At 37.1% G+C, this 13131-nt stretch overlaps 1 protein-coding gene across 1 annotated transcript in view; it reads right to left on the bottom strand.

The window, feature by feature from the left end:
* Positions 1–13131, bottom strand: part of LOC122809619 (cytochrome P450 2J6-like) — a 691727-nt gene that overhangs the window by 277209 nt on the left and 401387 nt on the right. The window contains exon 4 of the mRNA XM_044081252.1: positions 10142–10302. Coding sequence (XP_043937187.1) covers positions 10142–10302 — 161 coding nt within the window. The remainder of the gene's footprint in view (positions 1–10141; positions 10303–13131) is intronic.

Consider the following 13131-nt stretch of genomic DNA (forward strand, 5'->3'; position numbering starts at 1 on the left):
ATTAGAAACCCAAAAGATTTGGAGAAATTAAAAAAGATCAAATACATACAATTGTTTTGTAGAAAAATCTTGCTTAAGCTGATGTTTCCTTCTTTGGATACTGTTATCAATACTATGAAGACTATGCGGAGTCTGAAATAAAACATTGACTGTTTATAAAGTCACCAGTTCTGCGTTTAATGTTGATAGCATATTCCCTTTCATAATACTTAGTTTGCATACTTATTTGTCTAGATTCAGAACATAACTTGTTTTAATGCTAAATTTGTAATAATTTGTGCAAATATTTCTCTGGTAAGAAATGATAAAAACAATGTTGCAAGGATTAGGCTGTCTCCCCGAAAAAATGAACCTCAAAGCTTAAAAACATTGAGAGACAGTAAACATCTCAGGGCTAAATAAAAGCAATAATTTTCTTTGTAAACGCTTTCACGTTATACATACAATGCTTACTCAAACAGTTAAAACAAAAGTCATGCATAGCAAATTTAAAATAAAACAATACCAATCAAAATGAACAAAATCAAGTAAGTGCAATCTAAAATGATTGCAAATATGTATGTAAAACAAATACTTTGATAGAGAACATCATCGTACCTGAATACACTGTTTGACATATGAAATCCTGCAATACCATATCAAAGAGAACAGACACTCAGATGCAATGAAGATTTATAGACAAGCTAAGAATTTAAAAAAAATTGTATGCTGCTCAATCGTAAAATTGAGAACTTAAGATCATATATGTATCAACAAGTAGTCCATAATACAATGCGTTAATGAGCCCATATAGCAATAATGAAATATAACCAAAAACTTTAAATGCTGAATTTTGTGATAAATTCAGATAAATGACAGCAAGTTGGGTTAAATAGAACATTATGCGACTCAGTAAAACAGATCCTAGGCATGTCAAACATTGTAAAACGCAACAACAAACAATGCGTAATTCATGATGTGAATCAGTCCATATAAAACTGAAAAACATATCAAGAAACTGCCATATATCACTTTCAAAGTGAGCTAGCTTCTGTTAAGATCGAGCTTAATGCATAAAAAATCCATAAAAATACCTGCAAAAAAGCGAAACATTTTAAGACATAAAAAAGTTACTAAGGAGACAAGTGCAGCAACAGACTTCCTAGTTGTAAGTCGACCAATCATGGTACAGCAATAAAACATGTAATAAGCAACCTAATATGTCAAAATAAGAACAACTGGATCTAAGGTGGAAAAAACATATACAAATAAAGAACAAGAATAACATGTGGTCAAGCAAAATTAAACAATATAAAGAGAGAATTAAAACTGTCATAAAATGTTGTGAATAAGAATAAATAAAGCAAGCAGAATTAATAAAACATAACAAAAACATAAAACAGGGAAGACCTATATGAATAAAGACATACAAGTATATAAACTCAAAAAGCAACAAAAATAATGAAGATATTAATGTAGAAGTGGTCTATCAATCAAAAAAGGCTTTAGACACCCTATCATTGAGGCCATGGATCCTATCTGCTTGTAGTCTAATTATCCACCTCTGTTCAGCTTGTTCCATTCTATTAATATTACCCAGTCTATTGTTCATATTTATAATTTCCAAATCTAAAAACCTAAAAGAGTGCTGGAAATTAATATCAACAATGTGTTTAGCCATAGCTATAGTAGTGTCTTTTTTGGTTTATTTTATAAATATGTTCTCTGACTCTCTCCCTTAATTTTCTGTTGGTTTTTCCAACATAAAATCTAGGGCAGGCCATGCAAAAGGCCAAATACACATGATCATGTGTACAACAATCAGCATAATGTGACATTGTGTATTTTTTTATTAGAATTAGGATGTATAAAAAAAACAATCATTAGCCATAAAAGGGCACATGTTGCAATGCCTGCAACTAAAAGTGTCGCATCTAACTGAATGTGGAGGTGGATTGAACACAACATTGCAGTAACATAACCTGGGTCTTAAAGATTTGCAGTTTCTATACGTTACTGTTGGATGGTCTCCTCCAGTTCTATGGAGGTCTTCATTAGCTGTCAAGATATGCCAGTACTTGTTTTATAACATCCAGAATACTCCTATTATCAGATGTATAGGAGAATATCATCCTACAGACTTTATTATTATTATTAGAGGTAGATTCTTGGTGTTCTCCATGCATACTATTAGAAAAATAGGGTTTACCTATGCCATATCTGTCATTAGTAAGCAGTAATAAATACTTTTCACATAATTCACTGGAATAACCTCTATTTTCTAAATGGTTAATTAAAATTCTAAAAGAATTATTCAAAGTAAGATCATCACTGGTCAGGTTTGAGACATGTAGAAATTGTACTTTCACAATGTTGTCAAATATATGGTTGAAGTGCATGCTGGTTCTGTCCAAAAGACTGTTTTGCCAACAACTCTTTCTATAAACATCTATATGATTGACCCCATCTTGGAAGGATAGTAAAACATCCAAGAAATTAGTCAGTTCACTGGAAGCCTGCATAGTGAATTTTAGGAAGGTAGCAGTCTGAATGTATTGCAAAAATTCATTCAAACTAAGTCTATCTCCTTCCCAGATGACAAAGATGTCATCCACAAGATGTTTATAATAATAGTTTGCTTAAATCTTTCATTGGTAAAACAAAACTAGTCTCCCAGTAAGCCATTACAATATTGGTGTAAGAGTTGGCACACGAGGTGCCCATTGCTATGCCAGTCTTTTGTGGAAAATAACTATTGTTGAAAACAAAAACATTTATTCTCTAAGATTAATTCCAAAAGCATGCACAGAGTACTAATGAAACCAGAAGAATGAGTAGTATTCTCTTGTAAATATTTCTTCATGTAATCAATGTCAACATCATTAGGAATGCAAGTAAACAAAGAACAAAATCAAAAGTAACAAACAAAAAATGTGCTGGCAATGGTTTGCTAGTAATATGGTCAAATAGAGACATCAAAAAAGTTTGGGTGTCTCCAAGAGCAGTCTCAGATTTAACTACTGCAGGTTTCAAAATATTGTGTACATATATAGAGATTGATTCTGGTAACTAACCACTCCCCAAAACAACAGGTCTCAGGGGAGGGTCAGTTAAAGATTTATGTATTTTAGCAGGCCTTTTATTAAAGGTACTAAGGGGGATCTCGATCAATAAATATTCAAAAAGTTCTTTCATGATGTATCTACTTGAAAAACAGTCAAACAGATCGCTGTGTACTCTGTGTATAATACCACGAACAATTGGCATATTAATCATAGCATAGGTATCTGAGCCTGAAAGCATATCCATCATTTTATTTATACAGTATGGTTTACCAAGAATCACCACAGCACCACTTTTGTCAGCTGGGCAAATTATAATGTCCTTATTTGCACTTAACAATTTGAGGGCTGAATATTCCTTTTTAGATAAATTGTAGAATCTTTTACATGGTTTAAAATTGTTGTTATACATATGGTAAAGATCATGCTCACAAGATTTCAAAAAAGCTGCAATTAAAGGGGTGAACGAAGGAACAAAAGAACTAGGCTTCTATACTGTACTCCTGCACTTGCCAGTGTAGCTTAATAGGTAACATTCTCTGCTATTCAGTGCTAAAATATTTACCTGGAATGACATATGTCATGTGGCAAATAACAGGCCAAGTAGGTTTCAATAAGGCTTAGAAATTGTACATTATTTTAAAGCTAATGTTTATGTATTTAAGAAAGTGATATATGTAAAACTGTTCTCTCTCTTTTTTCTTTACCTTTCATTACATTCATTTTTTCCTAGGCCACAAATCACAAAAGTGTGCTGCACTTGTGCATAACTGTTGTGCAGGTATGTAGCATTGTGTGGAATCATAGTAAGTCACTAAATACCTGAAATGAGGCAGACAGTGCCTTAATGATGTTATCTTCTCTTCAGTCTATGTAAATGTGCAGGCAGCAATGATGCACTTAGATAAATCTGTGCAGAGAAACTAATATCTAAAACCATAAGACTCTATCCATAGTACCACTGTGTACCATGCCACCTTGTGTCATTGTGTGGTGTTGTGAAAAACAAAAATAGGAACTCACAGACTGATATACATGTAGTGGTTCAGCTGAATGTGCTAGTGTGTGCCTTGGCAGGATGGCACAATGTGTTAAAGAAAGTTATAGAAAGTTATATAGTTAAAGGTATTTACAGCTGCAGTGTATGGTGTCCTGTCAGGCTGTCAGGAGCTAAAAAAAATGAAAAAAAAAAAAGTGAGCAAACAGAGAGCCACTCACAGGGGCAAAACAGGAGTGTGGAAGAAAGAAGGAAGAAGGGCAACTTTTGGAAGATAAGATCACATTTTGCTTTAGAGAGAGAGAGAGAGAGAGAGACAGAGAAGGGAAAAAATGAAAGGTGAAAAATGAAAAGGGTACTAGGGTAGAAAAGAGGAAAGGGTAGTCTGAAGGGGAAGACGGAAACACATAGCACACTACAGGCAAATACTAGTGTATTTGCATGCATTAAGATCAGAGTCATGAGATGAATGGAGACAAATGCTAGTCAAGAAGGTTGAAAAATGCATAGAGTACAGTCATTACAGATGAGGAAGGAGGCACACATGGCTACTAATAGGGCAGGGATTTAATAGCAGAATGCTGTATGCTGCCATCCTAGCCAGTGGGACATTACTCTGATCCATCACCAACAAACAGATCATAGTGGTTGGGGTATGGACTGCATTTTCTTCTTATCATCCTATTTTCAGGCCTGATTTACCCCTGCACATGATGCACCTATTTTTGGATGTATGTCACTACTTTCAGTCTTGATTTTATCCCTCACACATGTTTATAATTCCTCCCCTTATCACATGTGATTTTTGAAGCTGTCTAGTACACAAAAAAACACACTATATGTCCATCATGCTAGTGGCACCAATAATTTAAAGAAAGAAGACACACACATTGTACATCTCCCTTTTCATCAGCAAAAATAAATGACCTTGTGTGGTAGAACTTTGCAATACAGTTCATAAAGTCTATGGATTTTACACCGATTCTTTGATAACATGCTTATATTTTTCCATGATTTTTGTTACTCAATCCTACAATGCCTTTTTTGCATATTTCCAGTTAACACCCATAGCTTCTTATTGCGTCCTGACCTTTCTTGGGTCTAACTTTTAAGTGACTTACTAGATTCTAGAAATGGCAAGGATTTATTAATAGAACTGACACTAATATTGTTAATCTAGGATGTCTCACAGTAGAAAGGCCTTGATTATCTTATGCTTTATAAGTAGTTTTTTTCAGAAAATGCCCTGGAATGTGAGATGTGTGCAGGTTGTAAGAGGTGCAACATTCTGCACCACAAAGGAGTTAATTACTTAAATTTGATTCTGAGTATTGCACCACATGGAAGTGGGAGGAGCTAAGTGGTATATAAATTTTAGGCTAATTAGACATCCAGATTTTTGGCTGGATGTTACTACTCTTGAAGGACTTTTGTTCCTCTCATATCTGCCCCTGCATCTATTGTATGGCATACCCCACAGCTATTGCTGTGACTGCAGAATGGTGTAACTAGTCTATTCCATTGCCTGTAGCTGTCACCCTATTAACCACAGTCACATATAATCTATAACTCTGTGCCATATGTTTACAGGTATCTGCATGTCTGGAAGACATAGTGGATAACAGAAGTAGGACAAGGTCATGCCTGTTGAAATGAGTGTCTTGCTGTAGGCATAAAAAAATGTGGACAATATCTGTTGGGGAGAGGCAGTTTTAACCACCTATAGAGTTGCAGATTTGGTAGACACTGGCCAGTAACATGAATGTTATGTTGGGGTTGCAGCTGCACATTACAACAGTTTTGCAAGCATGCTGTTATGTTATACCATGCTAAAACCAAGGCACATTCCATAGGTTCATAGGTTCATAGATTAGGTTCATAGATTAGTACTATAGTATGGTATGGCATTAGTACCATAGCAACTGAGATGGTGGTTACAGGATTGGCAACTGCAAGCAGCATGCTGATGGAGACAGAGGTGTTTTGGTGATTCTACAGGGGAAAATGATGTTTCTGTGATTATCCCTGGGTGAGTGGACACTGACTTGAGGATGACCCCTCCCACATGACCCATTGGATGATACACCAGGTTAATACCATGTTCATTAGTTTTCTGTACAGCACTACTGCACATAGAGGTAGTGGGTGATCACAGCATATGCTGACTATGTTTTGCTAAAGGGATCATCAGGTATCTAGCCATGTCATAATGATAGGACAGGTAGACTGCCATTGTATGTGGCATCTTGCATGGACACCCCTGGGCTTAGAACAGGTGTTCATGCTTGCCCTCATGTGTCATTTGTTGTATTCACAGAGCCTAGCACTGCAATAACAGCACGGGTAGAGGTGGGGACAGGACAATAGAAGGATCTATATTAAATCATCACCCGCTTAGGTTGTCAAACGCCTAAATGTCGACACCTAAACATCGACAACTTAAAATCGCAAACGGCCATTTCCATACAGGGGAAACAAGTCGGTTGGCCGTTATGTGGATATTGCCCTGTTTACAATGTAGAGTGATCTTGGAGTTGGTAAATTTAGTTAGGTGAGGTGTGGGGGGCAAAGCCCCCCCCCCCACTTGATCTCTGTTTAAATTTTTTTTTTACTTTTGCCAACATCTTTGTATCCCTGTGTGGAAACAGCTGTTCATGATTTTAAGTTGTTGAGGTTTAGGTGTTGACGTTTAGGCGTTCGACAACCCAAGCGGTCAACGATTTAATATAGACCCACAACAGACATATGTTGTAATTTGTGCAGGGCCTGAAAATGATGATGAGAAAGATACAGTCTGATGGTATAGTGGCACTGATAGTCTCCCTTCTGGATGAGTATCCACTCACAGGATAAAGGGCAAGCTTCACCATTAAATGAACATGAGGTATAGATTCAGATCATTCACTGTCACTAGTTGAAGAGGGATCTTCCAGGGTTCTGTGCACCAGAAATGTTTCAGTGCTGCTGCAGCTTCACAGAAGAGCACTGTCAGTATATACAGCACTGTACGGCCTTGTAGGAGTGCCTTGTGCCATCATGTGTTGCAGTTGCCCTGACATAGAGTAGGCAGATGTGCTGGAGTATTACACATGTTCTGTCTATAGCTAGTGAGTTCATCATGGAGCAGATACCATCAGGTTTGTGAGGGGTCAGAGTTCAGAGTCACAGTTCATATTGGTCTCTTGATGTCTGTGGCAGCACATACACCATCCCTCTATTCAAAGAATTGTTAGTTCCACTGTCACCATCCACAGTGGCAGTGTTGTTAAAGGTTAGAGTATGCATGCCAGGAGTGATTGTATAGGAGGGAGCAATTTTGAAGTATACAGTCCTCAAGTACATCTGGAAGTATATGGCAGTCTACCAAGCCTCTGTCATAGGTGGCCACTACACCAGGCCTCCTCCAGCAGTACTTCTCATGAGCAGTCTACAACCACATCATGGTCCTATGGTTGCACACACAATCCTACCAGGTAGCCCTGAAGTCCTCATGCAGCATGCCAGCAAAATGACCATAGGCCATGGTCATGTAGTGGCACTCCTTCTGTTTTGCAAGAATAAACTGTCTTTGACACAGACCACCTGTCAACATAGCTAGGATTGAAAGAGATGCTCATACCTTGTTCTCCACAGGTATTGGATAGGCATGTATTCCTACAGATTGTATGTTTAAAAAAAGGCCTGTCCAATATCTTGATTTATTAATGATTTTGTGAGTGGGGGAATTATTTAATGTCACCCACTGACAATGAGGTTTGCATTGTTACTGGATGTTATCTCAACTACAGCAGCAGGAAGCAAATGTGATGTCTCCTCAAGACTAATGTATTTGTCTCCTGTGACATCCCTCTCACCCATTGTGTGTGGACAGGTGTATGTCATTTTGTCCCTAACCAATTGTGCATAATGATGACTATGACTCGTTCAACTGTAACTTTTGTGTGGTGAATGTGGGAATGTCTGATGCACAGTGTGGCTTGACCCTGCAATGAGCAGCATAACCTATAGCTGTATGCATTAATGTTACTCACAGTGTCTGCACTTAGCAACAACATGGCACTGTTGAATTTCACTATGTAGGAAGAATGACATCTATAAGATGTGTGCCACATATGTGAAACATGAAAACTGCCTGGCTGCTGTGCAAACACATAGGTTATGATTTTGCATGCATCATACAGACAGATACTATCTGGAGGTTCACAAATTGGTAACCTTTCTTTTCAACAAACGTTTGTGACTGAAGGGCAGATGGGACTTATTACAATGTGTGTGAAAGCCATGGAATGTTACCATATGTGATGTTATACAAAGCACTCATGGCATGAGTGCTCCCCTATTGTGTGTTAGGAAACAATATGTGATCCTCCACCTGGAGAAGCATTATGCAGTGGAAGTTGTGAGTATTCTAGAGGTGGTGGAGTGTGAAATACCCAACATGGCCTCAGATGGTTTCCAAAAGCTCTCTGTAGCTCAGAGAGAAAGAGTTATGCATACCTTGATCTCTACAGGTATGGGACAACCATGTATTCTTATGGTTTCCATGTGGGTGTGACTAATGTCAGACCAAGGTCTATCCAATGTCCTAATCTACTCTTAAGTGATCGATGATCTTGTGATTTTGGGAAATTATTTCATGTCACTCAGTGACAGTGAGGTTTACATTGGCTTTGGATGCAACCTCTCCCATATCAGCAGGAAGCAGAGTACTATGCAGTACAGTAAACTGCTGCATGACTGATGCCACTGCTCCAAATATTGTCTCTATCGGCAACTCCAAAATGTTTGCTGTGCTTTTTTCTTTTATAGTCAGGTACACATTACTACACAATTTCCACTACATACATTTTCCTCACCACTGGACCTGTCCAATGGCTTCACTGCTCAGCTGGCCAATTTGTTCCTTCAGGGGTGAGACCCAGGCATCCCTGAGATAAGTGGGAGCCCTGCAGTCCATTTGTTCCTGCCATGTGCCTTATTATATTATTTGTTCCCTTTAATGTGAGAAGCAGGTGATAGGGAATACACCAAACCAGCTTTCAGGTTTGCAAGCAGTCCCATCCTCTCCCCTTGTAGTAACTCCCTCCCTTATGGTGCCTCAGTGAGCTCCACCTCATGCTGCAGCTTCAAAGAATGTACCTCTGCATGCTCTCTTGACTTAGATCCATGCATTGCATGCAGATACCTCATGCTCATAGACTCATAGTGCATGGGTACTACATCTAGAACTCCTGCTAAGTGCCATCCATTTGGTGGGACACTGCTGCCCTCCTTTCGCAGTGCTGGATGAGCTGGCAGACACCACAAATTCCCATCATCTTTTGCCAGCTCTCTCAATTGCCTGAGACACTATTTGTACATGGTTGCTTGGACTGTAGTTAGGGCTTTATTCCTCTACAGCACAGGAACTATCTCACCTCACATACATTTAAATAGCATGAGGAGGTTATTTCTCTACCTTTCTACATTTGCTTAAAAAATGAAACAGGCACAAAAAACTTGTAAGATAACACGAAAAGACAAACTGGCTCTCCAAGCTGGAAAAATATAATTTAATTCATGAATGGCAGCAAGTAAGTCCAGTACAAAACAGTTCTTTCCAATACGAAACAGTCCTTTTAAGCATTTTTTAACAGTTATCAGCTCATAACAAGAACTCCTAATAAGACAGTAAAAACATTTATACCCATATAAATATATAAATTTTCTTCATTTGCTTGTCAGTATGATGTCATTTACTTATATATTCTGCTATACATTTGGCTCACTGTATTGTAACACAATATGGGACTATGAATCACTACAAGACTGTACTAGCCTACGTGTGTGGTGGGTGATTCCCAAACAAATGCACACTTTGCATCACTTGTCTATCAATCCTGGCTGGAGCTCCAAATATACTGTTTTAGTTGAGCTAAGTAGATGCTAGTGTTTTATATATATATATATATATATATATATATATATATATATATATATATATATATATATATATGAGCTGCATTGTAAAAAACTTAAATGCTATGTCTTTAACTTAAAAAAAAAAAAAAAAAAAAAAAAAACTTAAAAAAAGAAAAAGAGGGAAAGTTTATTTCAGGTTTACCTCTGCCCATATTCCACCACCAAGTTTTCCATTTTCATCAATGAGTTCAAGTTGCCTGCTGAATGTATTATTGTGGTAGTCAAATCGTTGAGCAAATAAAATGGAGCAGATGATATTGGAAACTGCATTGTTGATTACTACCTTTGGATCAAACTGACAGCCTGTATGAACAAAAAATTTAAAAGTGATTAATCAAGTAATCTCTCTCTCTCTCTCTATATATATATATATATATATACATATCTATATCTATACATACACACACACACACACACACACACACACACACACACACACACACACACACACACACACACACACAAACACACACACACACACACACACATATATATATATATATATATATATATATATATTTTTTTTTTCATGTGTATGCATAGTTTTACATCTATCTATATTAAGATATATATATATATATATATATATATATATATATATATATATATATATATATATATATATATAGATATATATATAGATATATAGATATATGTAGAGATGTATAAATATATGAGAGTGTGTGTGTGTCTGTGTGTATTTGTATTCAGCCATTCTTCCTCCACGATCACAGATGGTAATAGTACGAGAGTCATAAGAAATGCATAGGCTAGAAATACATTGTGTAAACATAATTAGTACATGGAATACAGCAATTATTCTCTGAATTCTGTAAGAAGAAATCTTTGTTTAGCACCTTTCTCAGATGTACTTTTGCCCTCTAGTGTTACATAAAGCATAAACAGGCATCACAGAGCAGCATCTAGCAACTTACACAGCTTTAAAAGCTGTAGAGCACTTGAGTTGCCATACTCTTTCTCTCCAGAATAGGGTCACATCAAGGCTGGTAAAGCAGCATGATGCACTAGGGCTTCTTCATATCTAAATAACAGTCAGAAAGGTCCCTTACCATATGTATTAGCCAGTTATAGAACTCCCTCTATGACTTAAAAAAGCCACAATGCCTATCTACAGGAACTAGAATCACTCATAATTAAACCCAATACCATTTTCCTAGGTGATCTAAACTATCAAACTATAGACTGGGAAACATATACCACCCTTAGTGTACAAGCTCAGAGATTCATGGACTTTGTCAATGTGAATGTCTTGGAAGATGGACTACCCACTAGTGGGAATAACATCTTGGATCTTGTCCTTAACTAATAGGGAGCATCTTGCACCATCCCTTGCATATCTTCATTACTTGTTAGGTTTGACCATAAAGAGTCTCCTTCAGAATAAAACTGAAACCCGAGATCTCTTCCACCCAAGGTACATTTAGAAATTTCTTTAAGAGAAATGACATTCCTTATATATTATATATATGATATTGGCAAGCTTCAAATCCCAACAACACTCAGTTAACTTCATTGAATATGCATAAACATACACCGCCACACTATACCAGCATAAAAGCAGATGTACCCCATTTGAAACAAATCAGGGCAAACACCAGAAACAAACCCACATTGTGGAACCATAATATCAACAAGCTTTATAATAAAAGGAAAAGAATTCTGACCAGCAGTAAGAAGATTAATGTTGAGAATGTTAGAGCCATTGTCATTCTTCCTCCACGATCACAGTGGTGCAGAGGTTAATGTTGTCACCTCACAGTGAGAGGTTCTTCGGTTTGATTCTCGACTGGGGTGCCTTCTGTGTGGAGTTTGCATGTTCTCCCTGTGTTTGCGTGGGTTTCCTCCGGGTACTCCGGTTTCCTCCCACATTCCAAAGACATGCATCTGGAGCATTTCTCCCTGGGCCTCTGCTGAAAACAGGCTCTGTGAAACCTAGTCAGACTTTCCTGGTCAACAAATGTTAAATAAATAAATAAATAAATAAATAACTAAATAAATAAATTGTCACTGAAATAACGAACAGCTGAAGAGCTTCGTAAAATCCACCAAAGTCTGAGGCTAAAATAGCTACACAAGCCAAAGACAATCGCAAGCCATTTTTTGGTTATGTCCATAATCTCAAAAGCACAATGCAGCAGTGAACTAAGCTAATTGTGACCAATGTTACCTACATTGAGGCTAAAGATATAGTGAACCTCCTTGGCAGATAAATTTAGCTTTAACTTAACCCCTCCCCTCTATCTGTCCCTCAAGATATACCTGAAACTTGCTCGCCTCCAGCTATCACACAAGACCAAGCTCAAAAAATGCAATCAAAAGCTAAAAATACTGCATCAATGGGTCCTGACAATATCCCCGGATGCATCTTAAATAGCATAAAGAATGATTTAGCCACACCCGTAAACATCACTGTTTAATCTCAGTCTCCATATAGGCTTAGTAACAAGTGAATGGAGAGCTACTACAGTCATTTCCCTGCATAAGAGAGGACCTTCCACAAACTCAGGCAATTATAGACCTATAAGTCTGACTAGTCAAATCCTCTGCTTTATACAGATTTCTATAGTATTTCCTTAATATCGTCAATATCTCCTCAGGGTCTCTGGTTATTTTCTTTGTACCAGGGTCTCAAAGTTTGACAACTGATCTCTGTACTTTCTGCCAACTAAGTATTTGTGGTAACAGTTTCTGCACTCTGAGGCTGTTGTCAACATTATTTTTTAATTACAATACCTCTATACTCACGAATGTTGTCTAAGTGCTCATTTATTTTTCTTTAGCTGTCTACATCTGATATTTTTTTGAAACTTTTCCTTTCTTTAACAACTTAACCTTTACCAGTCAGCCTTTCTAAAATCATTTCTGTTATAATTTTTCCACAACTCTTCCATTATTTCTGTCACATTTGAAAGTCCAATTTCATCTTCACCTACGCAAGAGCTACTTCTTCCGCAGTTTCAATCTATGTAACAATCTCAGAGTTTGTCTGTTACCTAGTACCTCTTTTTTCTTTTTAGTAAATATGCAGGGTGATGCTGATTTATTGATTTTATTTTACTTCCCAGTCTCCTTATCCTAGTCATTATAGGGGGCATGATTAGGCACAGTTAG

The sequence above is a fragment of the Protopterus annectens genome, chromosome 8.part0 (assembly GCF_019279795.1).
Source record: "Protopterus annectens isolate FY-2018-M chromosome 8.part0, PAN1.0, whole genome shotgun sequence".
NCBI lineage: Eukaryota > Metazoa > Chordata > Ceratodontiformes > Protopteridae > Protopterus > Protopterus annectens.